General features: G+C 44.9%; 1 protein-coding gene across 2 annotated transcripts in view; it reads left to right on the top strand.

Moving 5' to 3' along the window:
- The window catches only part of l(2)k09022 (HEAT repeat containing 1 homolog l(2)k09022), a 147,275-nt gene that overhangs the window by 103,080 nt on the left and 24,335 nt on the right, over nt 1-19,860 (top strand). For both annotated transcript variants that reach the window (XM_075873504.1, XM_075873505.1), the window contains exons 27-33: nt 1,596-1,820; nt 5,626-5,743; nt 6,559-6,695; nt 11,779-11,964; nt 12,696-12,836; nt 17,955-18,164; nt 18,687-18,862. In XM_075873504.1, the coding sequence (XP_075729619.1) occupies nt 1,596-1,820; nt 5,626-5,743; nt 6,559-6,695; nt 11,779-11,964; nt 12,696-12,836; nt 17,955-18,164; nt 18,687-18,862 (1,193 nt within the window). The remainder of the gene's footprint in view (nt 1-1,595; nt 1,821-5,625; nt 5,744-6,558; nt 6,696-11,778; nt 11,965-12,695; nt 12,837-17,954; nt 18,165-18,686; nt 18,863-19,860) is intronic.

The raw sequence follows: 19,860 nt of genomic DNA, 5'->3' as shown, positions 1-19,860 counted from the left end.
GATGTCTGGTAGTTCCTTTGGTGTTCTAAAATGCTTTGCAGTAAAAACTCATAAATTTGAAGTTCCTTGGACCGTGATAAATCTTCAAACTATACGTGTTTTCGAATTAACAGAACATACAAAAAGTAGAATGCAAGGAACTTGAAATTATTCAAATTAATCAGGGCTGGTAGTTTGCTGTGCTGGCTAGTTTGTGGCTCCAAGGGTCATGTTTTCCAGCGACACCTGGTCACAGCTTTACTGCAAACAAGGGGGAATCCCAGGTCTAACTGCTGTCATCGAAAAAAAAAAAAACATGATCAACTCAACTGCGCACCTGCGAAAAACAAACATCTTCTCTGCAACACAGTAGTGACACGCAGGCAGCATGCCATGATGCGACCGTTCACCCATTCTCTATCGTAAAATAAAGAATTTAATAATGGACTGCACCATTGAAGCTTTTGACCCGAGTTTTCAAAGTAGGCGCGTAGCAGGCAAGAACTCCGACAGCAGTGCAAATGCACGAATTGCTAGAGCAACCGGCACCACTCGGAGGTTCGCATACATCACGGATTTCTTCAAACTGTCCTTTATTAATTTTTTCCCAGAAGAGCGGATCAATTGTGACACGCTGACGTTGCGAGAAGCATGCAACATGCTATCTGCACGTCACTGCTGTATTGCAGTGAAGCACATCTTGTTTTTTCACAGGTGCATATTTTAGTTGATCACAAGACCGTTTTTTTTTTTTACATAAAATTTTATTTTTCATGCTGTAAGTAGTGAGGTAGGGTTGCTTCAGCTACCACTCATTAGTATCGCTAAAGTACATTGCCTAGTGGCTCCTAGGAGCCGTCATTTCCGCGGATTTGCAGCGAAATCAGGATCGGGAAATGGCATACTGCACTCAAACTTTTCGAATTAAACGGACTTATGCTGACTTCCACTTCAAATTATCCGCTGAAACTTACATTGCAAAATACGGGACCACGAAAATACTTAAAATTAAGTGAGGTTTCGAAATAAACGAGTTCGAATGTCTTACTATATTATCATAATAACATGAGATCATTGCTACTCAAACACCCCCCCCTCCTCCTCTAGTGTTTTTTATGCTCATTCAATACAGGTGGTTTTCTATCTGTTTGGGCATTCGACGGCAGTTCTAACTGGGGGGGGGGGGGGGGGGGCATTCTATGAGCCCTCCATGCGATAGAGATAGGCTGGCTCATCTGATCTTTGCTTCAGCAGCTTTTGCGCTTTTACCCACTCTTAAAAGTTACGCTACGCAGGGGCATGTTACGGAACATGACGACAATGGGAAAAACCACCGTCCGTATATTTGCTATTGCTATAATAATGACATTCTTTACCACTAAATTTGTGTTTTGGGTTAGCTTTGCCTTTTAGTTCCCCTTTTGTTTAATTTGTGCATTCACTTTTTGAATTTTCGTACCAAACCTGCATATAACGAAATCGTCTCTATAACTGATTTTTCTGGGAACTCGTCAATTTCCTTATATCCACGTTAAACTGTATTTTTCTTCTATAGCATTTCATCCTTCCTTAAGCAATACATCGCTGACTCACTTGTTCTATCATGTTTCCTGTAGGCTTGTGCTGGCGAGAGCAAGTCTGCCGAGGGTTCGGAAAGTGCGGTAGCATCGGTTACACGAGTGTTTGTCGGGGCCTTCCCGGACATTCCCGAGCACCGGCGGTTGCCCCTGTTCACCAAGCTGGCCACAACCCTGGGGGCCAGTGACCACCTCTGGGTCCTGGCTGCTCAAATGGCTGGGCACCATGTCACAAAGATGGCAGCCACCATGGACACTGACGAGGTAGCTAGTGTTGATGCTGTAGTCTGCATTACTTATGTATGTTAAGCGGTAATCCCAGATTGTTCTCCAAGCTGCCATATTTGTTTCAGTTCAGTGGGCCTCTCAGTCAAACGCATCTTTCCACCTGAAAAAATTACGCCATCTCCCACTTTTTGTTGGAGATGGCGTAATCCAGTGCTGCTTTGCATCCCCCATCTCCCATGTGGGGATGCAAAGCAGCACTGGTGTAACTTGTGTTTCTATTAGCATGTTTCCGTGTATGTTTCATTTGTGTATGGAGTTGTGTATATGTTGTGTACGCCTTATGTTACCCCCTCTCCCATTTGTGTGTATTACCACCGTGTGTTTGCCGCAAAGTGAACACCCACCTCTTTTATGAGAGTGCAATGGAGCCCGCGCTCGCAGCATTATATAAAAGGACACAGCTGTGGCGGAGCGATAAACGGGAGAGGAGAAACATAGCAGAGGCAGTGCTTGACCACCTCCCCCACCCCCTTCTTCGTGCTCACGCGAGGAGAAGGGGGCGAGTTGGCATGCGTAGCGGGGGAGCGGACAGTCGCCTAGGGATTGACACAGCCCCAAGAAAAAGTTGCTTCGCGTCTAAACAATTTTATGTGCAGCACGCTGGGCTCAATCATATGTAGTGCACTACTCTCATACTTGGCATGAAGGAGAAAACATTTGTGATCGTTAGGAAAAGTGAACGTTTAGAATGTGCACCTGTATTATTGCTGGTGACTGAAACTTTTAATGTATGTTATCCCCCCCCCCTTTTTTTTTTTCACAGCTGTATTAAACTACAATTAGCAAAGATTGCATGCAGTTCTACTAATGTCTGTAATTGATAGTTAAGCAGTACCATATATTAACATGGAATGATACTTTGTGTGTCATTTTGCTTCAGCAGTTGAGGCGAGGCATTACCAACCTAATCTTAACTTGATATCTAATTGTGATATGTGCAAGATGCCTTCACGATTTTATATTTTTCTATCCTGCACTGTAAATATGTACAGTTAAACCTGCTTTTAATGATCCTCCATATAACGAATTCCTCGATATAACGAAGTTTTTCAGTTCCCCACCGTCACTCCATAGAAGCGCATGTATTTTCAACCACTATGTAACAAAGTAACAGCGGGAGACAACCTTGATATAACGAACTTTCTTCACGGACTACCGGGAATTCGCTCCGCATTTTGGTATGAGCATGCATCTTCTGCGGCTGCCCCGCCGTCAACGAAGCGGTGGCGGAATGCACGGCGCACCAGGCAAGAGTGAGCGCTCGTTATTGCGCATGGGTGTGCGTCAGGTGGGCAGGCGGGCCTGCACCTCACGCACCAATGTGGCCGCCATTCCCCCCCCCCCCCCACCCACCCCACTCAACCAAAATCAAAACAACAAAAAAAGAGAACTACTTTTGCGCGTTGCCAGTGCCACGCTTTTAGTTATCGTCACATATGGGGTGACGCATTGCCTATGGAGGGTGCTTTACCGAATAGTTTTCCACGGTATCCGTGTGTGTGTCCGTGTCTGTGTACGTGTCGTTCCGTCTTCGTTTTCGCCGCCGCTCACGCATCCATGGTGTGGCCCTGACGCCGTTCAGATTTTTTTTCTTATAGCGATAGAAATTATATGGAGTCTCAGAGTGCATCAAGTCACGTCACGTGTGAGACATGAGCGCTATCAGGCTGTTATCTTGGAAAACTAAGCACGCCTGCGGCGTGCACGCCCGTCTCGGAGGTGATAAGGTGTAGAACGCAAGGCGAGGGTAGGTGCCACCACCGTGTCGTCTTAGCAAAGTGTTGAAAACACTTGCCTTTCGTGCAGGCGTTGCATGGTCAGCGCAGCATGATAAATGCTACGGTCCTTAGAATTGCTTATGTATGCCTTGTCTAGTAAAAGATATACATACAAAATATTGTCGTGTTGTTGTGGTGCCTCAGATATGCGCAATAATCGCTTTTCAATTGACAATCGCACAAGTATGACGGCTGAACATTAAGCAATATTAGTGGGTGCTGCGGATGGGGTCAGCCGTTTGGGGTATCGGTCGGTCACTCCGAAGCCTTTTAGGGTGTCGTTAAGGGTGGACAAACAGACAAATGTACAGACACACAGGTCAAATTTTTTGCGTCGAAGGTCCCTAAGAAAAACTATCATCCTTAAAAAAAAAAGCCGCCCGTGCTCGGCGCCCTGCAGCTCATCATGATGTGCCGACGCACGTTTATCTCCAACGCGTACTTTGCCCCGCGAGTTGAGGTAGGGTGTGAGGAAGGGTAGATGCTTCTGCGCGCCCACGCTTATCCTTCGTTGGGGAAAATCGCGTGCCTTCGACTTCGACCGGAATGATTGTGTTTAGTTGTCTGGTGCACAAACATTTCTTCGCTCGCTGGGCAGGCGCCGTTTGTGAAAAATTTGCCCTTTTCAGACACAGCGCAGTAACAACATTAACTGGGGCACTTGTTAGTTGGCATACATATCTGCATTTGTGATTACGATTCGTGCCTCGTTTTTTGTTTAAACAGTGCGTTAAGTATCGAGCGATAAACGTTGTTAGTTCGTTCTCGTTCTCTTTATGTTGTTTTCGTGCGTGAGCCGCGCGCTACACGTTTTGAACTGCTTGCCACTCTCAGCGTTACATTCGAAGTTGTTGCTAACACATTCATTGTTTCGCGCTTGCGGCGAAACTGACTTTTCTTAATTTCGGACAACCGTGTCCACACCATCGTGGAGATGTCAGATTAGGCGCTGATAGAAATTCTCCGTGGCCAGGATGACGAGATCTACGGAGGTCGGCTCGTAACACACTTCCGTCTTGCGCCGCGCTGCGAGTTTGCAATCTGTAGCTTTCGCGATTAGCTGATTAGTTCTGGCAACATGACGGCGCGTTGAATGCAATGCTATGAACGCGATAGCAAAATATTGTAATGTTATAAGAAGTAAGGCTGGCAGCCCATTCTTTTGAATCCGATATCGCGGAACTCGTACAAAACGCTGGTGTTGGCAAATACAGCCACTCCAGGGAAAAGTGCTCATTCAAGACAAGTGGTTTACTTTCTGTTTGAGCATTCGACGGCAGTTCTATCACGCGGGAGATGTTATCTTATGCAGTATCCACGCGATATGGGATGTGCCGACTTTTTTTATGTCTGCTTCAGCAGCGCTCGCGCACTTTTACCCACTTGTGAAAGTTACGATGCGCGGGGGCATGTTACGGAACATGGCGGCGATGGCAAAAGTCCGTCGAGATTGTCCATATAATTGCCATCGCAACATTAACGCAGTTTTTTTACTGTCAAATAAGTGTTTTTGGTTAGCTCTGCCTCAGTCCCCCTTTTGTTTATTCGCGCATTTATTTTTCAAATTTTCGGGCCGAACCTGCATATAAAGAAATCCTCTTTATAACGAATTTTTCCGGGAGTTTATTAATTTCGTTATATCTAGGTTTAACTGTTGTATAATCTTGTAAAAATGGTCGTCTTGAAAAGACACATTTCTCAGTTTTTGGCTCTTGATCCGCAACTATGTGCAGATGACTTGAAATAAATTGAAAATTTTTCATGGCCTGATATACGTGCAGTACATTTTGAAGCCAACTGCTTCATTGTAAATGTCCAGCTCATGTATTTTGCTTGCTTGTGCCTGAACAGAACTGTTTCCTTCATCACTTCTAGCCTAACATTTACATTTTATATTACTACTAGCCGCAAATAAAGCCAAATGCCAGCATACAAAGTGGCCAAGCTTGCCAAAGAGCCTTCACTGAAGCTAAGACTGCATCTTTTTTTATTTTTTTTTCCAGTCTACGTCGAACATCCTCGAATTTGGTCTTTCCCTGTGTGGCCAGTTTGAGGTTTCTGTACAGATGCAGACCACAACACACTTGCTCAAGTTTGCTGCCAGCTTGCCTGCTGTCAAAGGTATGTTTCATGAAAACTGCCATCTACAGTGATTGGATTCGTTAACTCCTTGTGAAAGTTGTGGCCAAGTAGTGTATTGGGTGGCACTCAGCCACGGGCAGTCCCTTCCAAGCATGGGTCTTGGCAAGTAAGGTGCTGTGTTTTCATGAAGCTAATACCATGTTTTCTCATTGTAACCAGTACAAAAAAAATTGAACATAATTTCTAGCTAATATCTCAACAAAAAAAAACAAATTCCAATTTGTAAAAGTGGCTTCACGGCAGTTTATATCACCTACGCAAGAAGGCTAGTTTTGCTGCAATGTGCGAGACTGATTTTTAGTGAATGTTCCGTGAATCATAGTTCAGGAGACTTACACAAGAAAAAATATCATATTCATCGGTGTGCCAGTGACAAAGCATTTATCAGGCAAAGTTCACTTAACTTTTGGTGGCCATAAATCTTTCAAACGGTCAGCTGCTTAAACAGCACAACTGCCCCTCATAGGATTGGCTGTGGGCTGTGTATTCTTCACACGTCTTCATCTCTCAGTAAACAAAACTCCTAATGAAATGTTTTTTTGCTTCCTTTGGGTTCTGTTTATGTAGCAAATCCTTATAAGGAATTCCTAGTGCTGTGCAGGTAGCAAAATTTTGGGAGAAGTAATGTAGTGTGAATTGAATATTTTTTAATATTTCTCAAATACTTCATGCCAAGCGTAATTTATGCATCAATATTCTGCATTTGCTTCTATGGAAGCAATTGCTTAAAGTTGTCCCCAATAAATAATGAAGCTCAATGACAAGCACATGCCACATTCTTGTTGGCACTGCAGATAACAACAACGAGCCTCCAAGTCACCCCAAAGTCTTTGACGTGCAATTGTATTCGGAAAAGCAGCTCCAAAGGTTTCGACTGAGCGTCACCAATTTTGTGGCCGATCTTCTGGGCTCGTCAACCTTCCTTGGCCAGGTGAGCATTAGGTTGTTTAGTTGAAGCCGGGCTTAGCTTTGCGTAGTTTTCAAAGCATGAGACCATGTCTCAGTTGGATCGAGCTGGAGGCAGCAAATGTGGGACGCTGCTCACGCCTTTAACGATGAGCTCGGTATGGTCCTTGTCATAAGTGCTGTCTTTTCATAAATAGATGCATCAGATTCTTTCTCTCTCTTTTTTTTTCTCATTCTTGATAGACACATTACCGGCCAACTCTCCAAATTTACCTGAGACTCCTGTATTTTGAGCACATCTCTGGGTTTTACGGGAATGGCCATCAACCTCCTAAAGAACAACACTAGTGCCACTGTGAAAAGAAAATAAGTATAACTAAGGACATTGTTCTTCAAATTTTCTGATTGCCTGCTGAGTGCACTCTTGCTGTGACACACTAATGTGATGTGTAAAAGCACCTTAAAGAGCCACTCACCAGGTCTGACGATTTTGAGCTGACAAGTGCAATGTGTAGATAAGGCGTTCACGATCCTGTCTGCGAAAATTAGCAACGCTACGTGCCGCGTAGATGGGTCAAATTTTAATATGAACGCTACCTGCCCTTTCTCTTGCCGGCGCGCACCCAGAGAATGAGGGCATGACATGCACGTATGAATGACTCTACGAGCACGGCAATGCAGTGACATTGGTCCTCTACGTAGACGACTCTGCTCTGACGTTGCTAACAGTAGCACGTGACATGGCGAAAGTTATTCAACATGGCATGTGTAGTTTATGTATTTGTTGCTTGAAGAGATTCATAAATCTCTAGATAAATAATGAGACGCAATAAGAAAATGTGAGCATTCTTTTTCTTTCTTTTTTTTTTCCTCATGAATTGCAAATGGATGCGGGGCTAATGTGCTGGCGTTTCACATGCGTTCGTGTCCCGCAGTCGGCGCATCGAGCAGACGACAGTTGTGGAACGCTCTTACATGTTCGGGCACTCATTGTGCTGATCTATTCTACCGTGTCTAAGACAGCGTTTGCAAACCATCTCGCAGAAACAGGCAGTAGACCACAAAACAACAATGGGGAACAAAAAAAAACGCTGCTCGCGTGCACAGGGGTTGGGCTTGTTCGAGCACGTTATGAGCACGTGACCTCTTGGTCGGATGCGAGAGAGGGTAGGGAAAAGATTTGGCTTGCAAAGGCTACGTGGAGAAGCGGCAAGGGTTTCGAGTTGCTTCCTCTCATTCTCATTTCACACCGTTTCAAAAAAAAAAAAAAAGTTTTCTCAGCTCGAGATGAACCAAATGAAAAAAATTTTTGTGGCAAAATGTTCCTTATCGGACACCCAACAACTTCTACGGTCTAACTAAAATTTGGTATGGGGCCTGGTGAGTGGCCCTTTAAGATTGGCGAGGGGCTACTAGCCATCTTGGGACACAGCAGATTTTATCGCTTGAATATGCACACGTGCACGCATCATGAGATCATACATCCAAACCTCATTATAACGATGTTGTGCCTTAACCAGAAATGAGTTCGCTATAGATGATACCTTATTTACTTGCATAATGAACGCACTCGCATAATAAATGCACCCCTAACTTCAGTCATCAAAATTCGGAATTTTATTTCCCCCCCGCGTAATAAACGCACCCCGTACATTCATTCACTGCAGTCTCACTGACACCTGGCGCATCCTCACCCGTTGGATCTCTTCCGTTTTTGATTACATTGCTAAGCCCCCCCAACCACCTCGGCTCGACCCCTCCCCCCCCCCCCTTGCCCGGATCTGCTTTTCTATAGTCGTCGGCAGGAATTTTTTCTTGGGGGGTGCAAACCAGTGTTGCTTCGCGGCTTAGGGAGGTGGAAAGCACTGCTGTAGTTTGGGTAAGGGCAAGTGCTTGTGAGGCTTGAGGGGGGCATGTGCCCCTTTTGCTCTCTCCTGCCGATGCCCATGAGCGTGCCGTATTACTTTTCTTTCTATCTGTAATAAACGCATCCCCTCATTCATCTACTGCAGTCCCGCTCACTGACACCTGGCGCCTCCTCACATGTTGGCTCTCTTCCGTTTCTATTATTTTGCCGACCCCCCTCAATCACCTCGGCTCACTCCCTTTCCCCCCCCCCCCTTTGCCTGTTGCTGTGTGCTGTGTGCCTATTGCTTTTCTTTCTATCCATGCGCCACAGCGGGGTTCACGAGCGGTGCGAGTGTAGAAACATCGCAGCTGATAAGCACACAGCGAGCGAAGAACACCAATCTGCCCTCGCCAACCGTCGTCGATTGCTTCCTGCGAATCCCGCCCCCTTTCTTTTTTAGCCTACTTTCTTTTTTCTTCACTCTGTCTCTTCATTCCCTTTCCCTCGTGAGTGCACGCTGTTGGGCGCCCCTCGAGATCACAAGCACATACCACTGTTGCGGTTAAACGATAGCGAGAAAAATCGTCGCAAGGCATTTTCAAGACTTGCGCGGGCGGCCCGAGGACAGCTTAAAGAATATAGCGCCATCAACCACCGAAGATGAGTAAAGTGCAACAAAAAAACGGTTTCCAAACAATGTACGTGTATGTAAATTGCTTACATTGCATACAAAGACTAAGCGATCTAACTTTCTTTTTTTTGCATTACCACATTTTTTTGTTCTCCCGAAAAAGTTTTCATAAAATTTACCCCGTGTACTAAGCGCATTCTCGAACTTTGCTTCGTTTTTTAAAAGAAAAGTGCATTTATTATGTGAGTAAATAAGGTATTTAGTTATAAAGGTATATGCTTTAACACTATATCTATTGAAAGATTAGGTTTCATTTACATCGTTACAACCGATATTTAATTATATCCAGGTGCTTAAGATAGAAGTCTGAGTGTAAGTACCAGTATGATTATTGATGTCTACACAGTTTATTGGCAATCATTCGTTTATGACACAGCTGTGGTTCTGAGATACAGCAAGTTAGAGTCAAACATCCTTATAACGAAGTTGAAGGGTGTGGAGATTGAGGCCAGCCCGCTGCCTTTGCGCGTGCTTTGCCGCCTCTTTCTCCGTTTTTATGTCCCAACATGACTCCCCTCCTCCACTGTCTGCCGCACTGGGAGAGCGGAGTGACGTTTAACCCTCTCACCCAGTAGCGGATGTCGATTGTGGCGCCGCGCGCAGTCTCCTGAGGTTTTGCGCGCGCGCGTCGGAAGTGGGGAGACCTCTCCGGGGACGACATGGGAGTAAGCACGCTTTTGTGGGGCTCATTCGGATTTCGCCAACAGTGCCTTGCCCCCACGGCGAATGTTTACCTTATGTCGCTCCCCCTTCCGAACGCTAGGCCGAAGAGTGGTACGGTGTCCTAGTGCGTGGCCAAGCTACGCCGACCCGTCTCCCTCCGAAGCCAACGCGAGCGCCTTTGCCCTCGCTCTAGCAACCGGGCCTTGGTCCCGGTGTCTCCGTGAATCACCTTTACCACGGAGACGTGCTCGTGGCACACTGTGTAGTACTTTTACGCCCGTGGCGTAGATAAGCCCATTTGCTATCCCGTCGTGCCTTTGCAACGGGCTGTATTGCGTTTGGTGTTGCCACAGACAACAAAGTGTTGCGGCCCTGAGCAGTATCGCGTTCTCACCACAGCGATGGTTAACGCGTGCCCTGCCGCTCGCTAAGATCAGACCACACTAGTGGCCGTACTCCTTCGGGATACGTCTCACTACAAGAGGGAGTTGTAATTACTTCGTTATAACCATTAGTTCATTATAGCCAGTATTCATCTTGACCAACAATTAGCCAGCAAGAGAGAATGTACACACCAACGAATATAACAGCAGCCCGTCGCGCAGAGAAAAACGGCCGTCGGAAGGCAAAAAATAGCAAAATAACAAAGAACAATCCACTTCATTTCCGCAAAATTCAGCACACCTTCTGGCAAATCACTTTGAAGAAAAGTAGTCCTGAATATTATTGACTTTGCCGACTCTTTCTCACTCAGATGACTGCTTTTTCAGCTGCAGGAGCTATTTCAAGTCCGTCCTCGCCGTCATCATAAGCACCAGAGAAGCAACACAGCAAGTCTGTCGCATCCAGCGCTTGCGCGGGCGTCGGGTTCACCAACGCTAGGCTCCAGGGTGTTGGCGAATTCGTAACTGTTCCACGTCACTGTTTCATTTTCATTCGGCACAATTTCTGCATCTGACAACTCTTCGGTTATCGCCGGGTCAGCATCGGCACTGACGTACATGCAGAAAGTATCGTCAGGCACAACGCCAGCGTTTAGGAGAGCGTCCCACGATGTCTGGGCCTGGTCGCCCGCGGCACCCAACGACATTGTCGAAATCTTCGGGCACTTTTTTTTTCTTGACGCCAGACTCAAGGGCTTCAACATTGCCGACTTTTGCCCGATTGTTTATTTTTGCACTTACGTTTGCCACTGCTGTTGTCCATCACGTGTCTAGCGGCAGAAACTGATAGAGGTGGTGTTGCTCTTTCACAGCGAACGACAAGGACGAACGCCACGGATCTCCGCCGCCCCGGGCGGCGTGCGAGGCCCCGGCGGGCAGCTGAAGGGGGAGAAGAAGGTCAGATGCGCGGGTGGGTCCACGAACTCTACAGGAGAGGGGAGGCCGGCTGACGCGCACATTTGCGGAGTTGCTGCGTGGGCGAGTTCATTAGTTCCTGAGGAAAGGGGAGGCAGGGAGACTTGCTCCCACACGCGTGTTGGCAGGCCGCAGGTGGCTTCCGGGGAGTGCAAGGCGCGAGTTTTGAGTTACCACAGCCGTGATGAGACATAAACCGTCGCGCGCTCTAAGATATTGAGTTGAAGTATGCCAAATGATCAGTAAATGCTCATTGCAGACGAAGACTGGTTTGTTATATTCATTGTGAGGAACTTTTCGCTTTGTTAAAACAAAGTTTTAAATACATGGCCATTTATAAGAATTTCAAGGGGTAATACGATTGCTTCGTTCTATACATTAGTTCATTATAATGAGGTTTTATTGTAATATGTATGCCACGCCAGTTTTCTTGTCGCATCTCTTCCCTGTTTCTGCTTCTCCACCTAACAAATTTCCTGAATTTGGACGTCATCAGGTAGGCAGGCATGTATAGACGCTTACCTTTTCGTTGTTACTAATATTCCAGATGGCAGCACTTCAAGGTGGTAAGGGTGATGCAGGCACGACTGAGGCACTCTGCGGACCATGCCTGTCAGCCTGCCTGCAGTTCGTGCCGCAAGTGAGCCGCTGGAGCCACAGCCCAACCAAGACTCCCTACCAGGAGCGCGCCTGGAAGGCCTTGCTGTCAAAGCTGCACGACATTGTTCACAAGGTGTGTGGGTGTCATAGTAATACCAGAGTGTACTGCTTTTGTTTGCACTACCCTTACTTGAAGGAACTATAAAGAGCATGGCAATAAGGGAAAACGAATTTTTTGGTGCATCAGATTAAACTTCTGGGTTACCAGATGAGAAAGGTCTCATTTTGATCTGGGGTGGAGTAATCCATAAAGGCCCAAAGTGAAAAGCGGGTACTAGTGGTACCACTTTGAAATTTTATAATACATTAGTCACGATACTGTATAGGGCTGTATTGTGTCACAGCACAGCATTGTTTTTTTGGTGAGTGATTTCTTGCTCAAACGTTGACTGTTGAACCAGGTGCTGCATTATTCTGAAGTTTTCGAGCGAAACAAAACCCGGTACAGGAAGAAATGTTGTGGACAGGATCAACGCTATGCTGCCACAATGCTTACTTCTGTACTATGTTTTACTTGTTTTGTTTCCCTCAAATGATTTCACAATGAATTCTTGGTCGCTTTCTGTTTCTTAGTCCTGGTCACTTCCCTGCTTTTCTGTTATTGTTGTGCCCTTTATTATGTAATCAAGGCAGATCTTGAGCGTAACTTAACAAAGAAACAGATGTGTCAACAACCAGAAAATTGTGCTCATATCTTTGTGCATCCTATTTTGTTTCCTATGGGGGAGACTGTATGGCTTAAGAACCTTTGCACACCCGTTGAATCTACTCGTTTTGTCCTCTCATTTGTGTCTAACGAATCAGGTGAACGGGCTGCTCCCCAGCGGGCAGTTTGTCTCGGTGGTTCGGTCACTGATGTGCCACGAGCTCTCGTCTATCCGGCGCAGCGCCATGGACATGCTGAACGAGAAGCTGGCCGCCAAGGATTACTTTGCAGAAGAAGACGTAAGTAGGCACTTTGCTTGACACTTCAACATATCTGCCAAGTCTCCTGGATTTCGACCCTTTTCTCTGTTTGTGCGGTTGTCATGAAAATCTCCTGTATATCGAAATTTCTGTTCGTGATTTGGCTGCATTGACGAAAATGCAGGTCAGTCCACTCCAGGCTTTTTTGCTTACTGACTGCATTTTATTACAAATGAATTTAGGAGGGGTTCATCTAAACGTACCGTAGAATCTCAGTGATGTGAAACTGCAGCAGATAAATACAAATTCGTGAAATTCCCCTGTCAATTTTCGCTGCGTTCATTGCGTGAAATTTCAAATGTTCCGAATACGTTTCTTAATTGTGGAAGGTGATATGAACTTTAGTATCGAACTTGTCGGACAAAGTCCGAGAGCAGGGTGCTCGAAGTTTCAGAAGTACGCGTGCGACCAGTGCACGCACTGTCTTCAACAGTGAATGTGGTTGTCGTTGCCACAACTGCTGTAGACGAAACCGCGGTCTTGACACAATCATGTTTGGTGACGGTGTTACTGACAGAACTCTAAAAGTGTGTGCGCATCCAATGCTCGACCAATCACAGCAGCGCTGCTTTCTGCAAACTCTGTAGACCAAACCGTAGCAGATGCGATCATAGGTTGCATAAAATGACAGCTTTGAAGGCATTCGCGCAGCCAGTGCACGCAGATTGAAAACGGAACTACCGTTTGCTGCAAGCACCGCGCACGAAACCGTGGTCGTGGCAACACAATAGCGATCCACGAGCTCCGAGGGCAGGTGGCTAACGCAGTTGTAGATTTAAGGCACTAAAAACGTATAAGAGGCTAGAAGCGTGTTGGCGTTCCTGTCCAAAAAATCTAGTAGAGAGCAAAGCCTTGACCTGCGCGGCAAGCAGCTGCGCCGTCGCATCCGTTTATGTGTTTCTCAGGAAGATATACGCGAGTTATTTTGAGGGAAATAGATTGTGCTAGTTGGCTTTGAAGTGCGGTCTCACCGGTAACCACCGCCGGGAACGCACTCCCTCACCAGAGAAGGATTGGCCACCCTGGTGCAATATCTGGCCACTACCTCCCACATGCATACGCCTAATAATTAATAATAATAATAATTAATAAGGAATCTCTGGACTAAAAGCCGCCATTCGAAGAATCTCTGGACTACAGGCCGCCATTGGAACCTGAACTTGGCAACGTTTAACGCTAGAACCTTGTCTAGTGAGGGAAGTCTAGCTGTACATTCAAGGACCTAGAGGGTGTTAAATGGGATATAATAGGGCTCAGTGAGGTTAGGAGGACAGATGAGGCCTATACGGTGCTACAGAATAGGCACGTCCTTTGCTATCGGGGCTTGGCAGACAGAAGAGAACTGGGAGTGGGGTTCCTAATTCGCAGAAACATAGCTGGCAGCATAGAGGAATATTATAGCATTAATGAAAGGGTGGTAGGTATTGTAATTAAACTGAATAAAAGATACAAGATGAAAGTAGTACAGGCTTACGCGCCTACATCCAGCCACGATGACGCTTCAGTTGAAAGCTTCTATGAAGACGTGGAATCGGCAATGAGTAAGGTAAAAACACAGTATACTATAGTGATGGGCGACTTTAATACAAAGGTAGGAAAGAAGCAGGCTGGAGACCAGGCAGTAGGAGATTATGGCATCGGCACTAGAAACGCCAGAGGAGAGCTACTAGTAGAATTCGCAGAACGCAATAATTTGCAGATTTTGAATACCTTCTACCGAAAACGAGAAAACCGCAAGTGGACATGGAGGAGCCCTAATGGCGAAAATAACAACGAAATAGACTTTATAATGACTGCACATCCAGGAATCGTGCAGGATGTGGAAGTGGTTGGCAAGGTACGATGCAGTGACCATAGAATGGTACGATCTCGAATTCGCCTAGACTTGAAGAAGAAACGACAGAAATTGATACGCAAGAAGCCAATCAATAAGCTAGCACTGAGAGGGAAAGTACAGGAATTCAGAGTGTCGCTGCAGAACAGGTACTCGGCTTTTAGTGAGGAAACCAACCTTAGCGTAGATACAATGAATGATAATCTGACGAGTATCATTACGGAGTGTGCAGTGAAAGTTGGAGGCAGGGTAGTTGGACAGGACACTGGCAAGCTCTCCCAGGAAACGAAGAACCTAATTAAGAAGCGTCAAATCATGAAAGTGTCAAGTACAACAGACGAAATAGAACTGGCAGAGCTTTCGAAGTTGATTAATAGACGTAAAGTATGCGATCTAAGAAGGTATAATATGGAGAGAATTGAACACGCTCTGAAAAACGGAAGAAGCTTCAAAGCAGTGAAGAGGAAACTTGGGATAGGCAAAAGTCAGAGTTATGCACTAAGGGACAAAGAAGGCAAAATAACTACCAATATGGATAGGATAGTTAAAATAGCGGAGGAGTTTTACAGAGATCTGTACAGTAGTCGAGGCAACCACGACCTTAATACTATAAGAACTAGCAGTAACCCAGATGACACCCCACCAGTAATGATAGAAGAAGTCAGAAAAGTTTTAGAGAGCATGCAAAGAGGCAAAGCTGCTGGTGAGGATCAGGGAACATCAGATCTGCTGAAAGATGGAGGACAGATTGTGTTAGAAAAACTAGCCACCCTGTTTACGAGGTGTCTCCTGACGGGAAGGGTACCAGAGTCTTGGAAGAACGCTAACATCATCTTAATACATAAGAAAGGAGATGACAAGGACTTGAAGAATTACAGGCCGATCAGCTTGCTCTCTGTAGTGTACAAGCTATTTACAAAGGTAATTGCTAACAGAGTAAAGAAAACATTAGAATTCAATCAACCAAAGGAACAAGCAGGATTTCGAACAGGCTACTCAACAATTGACCACATTCATACTATCAATCAGATAATAGAGAAATGCTCAGAGCATAACCAACCACTTCATAGACTTCATAGACTATGAGAAGGCGTTTGATTCAGTAGAAATATCAGCCGTCATGCAGACACTGCGGAATCAGGGCGTAGATGAAGTATATATAAACATTCTGGAAGAAATCTACAGGGATCAACTGCTACCATAGTGCTTCATAAGGAAAGCAACAGAATACCAATCAAGAAGGGTGTAAGGCAGGGGGACACAATCTCCCCAATGCTATTTACCGCGTGCTTACAGGAGGTTTTCAGAAGCCTAGAATGGGAACAGTTAGGGATAAGAGTTAATGGAAAATACCTTAGTAACCTGCGCTTCGCCGATGACATTGAATTGCTGAGTAACTCCGGGGACGAATTGCAACTCATGATTACGGAGTTACACAAGGAGATCAGAAAGGTGGGTCTTAAAATTAATCTGCAGAAAACGAAAGTAATGTACAACAACCTCGGAAAGGAGCAGCGCTTCGAGATAGGTAATAGTGCACTTGAAGTTGTAAAAGACTATGTCTACTTAGGGCAGGTAATAACCGCAGAGCCTAACCACGAGATTGAAGCAACTAGAAGAATAAGAATGGGGTGGAGCACATTCGGCAAGCATTCTCAAATTATGACAGGTAGATTGCCATTATTCCTTAAGAGGAAGGTATATAACAGCTGTATCTTGCCGGTACTTAGCTACGGAGCAGAAACCTGGAGACTCACAAAGAGGGTTCAGCTTAAATTGAGGACGACGCAGCGAGCAATGGAAAGAAAAATGGTAGGTGTAACCTTAAGAGACAAGAAGAGAGCGGAGTGTATTAGGGGACAAACGGGGGTTAAGGATATCATAGTTGAAATAAAGAAGAGAAAATGGACATGGGCCGGGCATGTAGCGCATAGACAGGATAACCGCTGGTCATTAAGGGTAACTAACTGGATTCTCAGAGAAAGAAAGCGGGTTAGGGGGAGACAGAAGGTTAGGTGGGCAGATGAACTTAAGAAGTTTGCGGGTATAAATTGGCAGCAGCAAGCACAGGACAGGGTTAACTGGCGGAACATGGGAGAGGCCTTTGTCCTGCAGTGGGCGTAGTCAGGCTGATGATGATGATGATGAGTTGGCTTTATGTCGCGAAATTTCGGAAGTATATTTGCGCTCCCCCTTTTAAACTCACTTTAGTGGGAAACGCTACTGTCATGTGTTAGGCCACTCCAAGCCATTAGGAGGCCTTTTGCACATTTGCCCTCATGTTTTTAGCTATGTTTTTTGTTGTGGTTTGGTGCCAAAACAAAGGGGAAAATAATTTGTTGTGACCTACCCGCCTTGTTTTTCGCGATGTTGTTTGTTTTGTTTTTTATTGCCAAAACAATGGAAGGAAATAATTCAATGCGACCCCCCACCCCTTTGTTGCAGGAATCTCCCGAATTCAGAAACGGTGAGCTTGAAAGTGCTTAGCCCCATTCTAACCCTCTAACTCAGGGGTTGACAACCTGCAGTCCATCCTGCGAAGCAGTATTGTGCGACTTCAAGCACGACGTCTGAACCCACCTCCTCTCCTTGTCAATTCTTTTATGAAGGCCGGCTTGAAATTTCTCACCTCAATTGGAGTTTGCACCTTTAACCCATGTTTGTAAATTGCAGCCTTGTGACATGCGTGCAGAAATTAAGGTTTATTTCTGTTCCAATTTTGTACAGTATTGCCAGCTCCCCAACTCTTTTTTTTTTTCTTTCCTAATTCTATTTATCGTACTTCCTGCTCAAGTTTCAACTCCAAAACAGTATTAATTGTGCCCCCATCTCTGTCACATCTATCATCTCCATGTTGAATCTAGCGTTTTCTCGATTAAGTTTATTTGACTGTAGCGAGCCTGAAATGCAGCTTTACCATAATACAAGTGTGATGGGTATGATGGGGTGAAGCATATTAAAAATTTGAAGGGGCCACTGCCAATTTGACGTTAATTATAGTTGTCTTCGGGAAGTTCGAATAGTTTCGAATGTAAAAATTTAAGTGCAATTCAATTCAAGTAGTAAACACTATTAAAAAAATATTCCAAATTTCGCATATTCGCTCACCCCTAGCGAAAACATTTTTCTCTCTTGTATCCCTCTAAAGTTGTTGTGCCACACAAGCATGCAATTTGCACCAATTTTTTATTGTGTTGTAGCTTTGCAATGACAAGTAGGATGAGGCTGGGCACATTTAGCTCTTCTTGTTGTGACATCTACAGACGCAGTCCCTGCTGGAACTTGTTCCATTGCTGCTGCAAATGGCGCATGGAAAATCCTTGTCCGTTGTGCCATCAGCATCAACTATTGGCAGCGAAACATCTGGAGCTACTTCAAGCGAGGAGGCAGCCCTGAACCGGCAAACGGCACTGTTATCACTCAAGCTTCTCATCCGTACATTGGGCGCTGAACACCGGGATGCTTTCGCTGAGGTGAGGACTGAGAGTGGATTGCCGGAAGTGTTAAGGAGTTGTAATTGATACAGCCCTTTAGTCTTTTCTCAGAAACATGACAGTAGAAAACAATGGTCAAATGAAAAGAGGAGAGTAATTTCTAAAAATAAATGTTTAACACTGAGAAGGCAAGCGCCTGGGGGGTTCTTCTTTAAAATATTCAACTGTAAACAACCTTTTGAGATTATAGAATGAGCCAAGACAACATTCATTAATTTATTCCTTGATTCATTCATCAATACTATTACCTACTCAGAGTTTAACGCTTTCAATGCCACGTATAAATTCTTGTATCATACAATCACCTAACATTCATACAAGCACGTCGCATTTCTAGTACCCCTTCACATAAAAAAAAGACAATGAATGCAACTCATGTTCTTATAGGATCACATACAACATTCTAAAGATCTGGGAATTTCCCAAACCACATTAGGTTAAGTTTCAGAGATCACTAGCCAGCATGGTCTGTTCACAGTGCTTTTTTTTTTTCCCTCGCAGGTTTACGACTTGGCACACCAGCTGCTCTCTGACAGGCATTTGAATCCACTACTGATGAGTAGCGCACTGCTGTGCTTTGCGGAATTGTGCCACAGCCTGCCGACGCCCACCATTGCTCATTTTGGCCGTCTCATGCCACCCTTCCTCGGCATCCTGCAGGAACAGGGCAAGGAGAGGTCAGCACATGTTTTCATCTTTTGTCCTCTTCGTTGGCTGAATCAGTCAATCAGTGGTTTCTAGGCTTTGCGAATAGTGAATGTCAGGTTCGAAGCAAAATCGAAGTGAATAATGATTTTGGTTGAATAATTTCCAATTGAATTCGAATGGTATGTATTGCATATTTTAAAGAAAAGGGGGCTTATTTGTCATCACCTAATCAACCTGCACAATACTTTTTTGAATATTGAAACAAGGCCTGTTTAAATCAATGTTTTTTTTAATTTCAAAGTAAGTAGAAGCAACTGTGAATGATAGCAGGATATTACTTTCGGTAGAATGCAGTGATAACCTGTAAAATATTATACGTTTTAAAAATTATTGCACTTGGGGCATATAAGCCGGTATAACAAGCTTATAAATTTAATTAAAAAGTGAATCGATGTGAAGGTGATATGTTCACTTAAGATTGAAGCGGGGCTTTGCGGCCATGCAAATTTCTGCGGGATAGGTGTTTCACTGCTCAGCATTTTTTTGTGGCAATGAAATTATATTTAAAGGAGATTACATGCAAACTAATATACAGCAAACCTTCATTACAACGAAGCTGCTTTATTCAAATCATGGCTTTTATCGAAGTGTCACACAGTCCTTACCCCTATACGTGTATTTTAGACTGGATCACTCCAAGCACGTCTATAGCTTGCTCCGCTTAGACTCAAGTAACAAGTTGCAGATCTATATTGCAATATTACAGCTGATGGACCAAGGCATTATTGAGACAGCACAAAAGTTATTCCGGAAAAGTCTTTTACAATGGGTGCTTGTTGCGTATGATACCAACAAGCGATACAGCATTGACTTACTTGGAGCAGTGCATTTACCATGCCATTCATGGAAAGAACTAGCACCTGCAAAGATTGCGAACTGCTTTACACCTGCCGGATTTTTCTGGTTGCATGCAAAAGACGCTGATGATGACTGCGAGTACTGCGACGATCTTTACAAAGCTGTTCAC

This window comes from Rhipicephalus microplus, chromosome 9 (genome assembly GCF_043290135.1).
Source record: "Rhipicephalus microplus isolate Deutch F79 chromosome 9, USDA_Rmic, whole genome shotgun sequence".
NCBI classification, from domain to species: Eukaryota; Metazoa; Arthropoda; class Arachnida; order Ixodida; family Ixodidae; genus Rhipicephalus; species Rhipicephalus microplus.
Note: the sequence above shows the minus strand (reverse complement) of the source record. Positions and strands in the feature narration are given on the sequence as shown.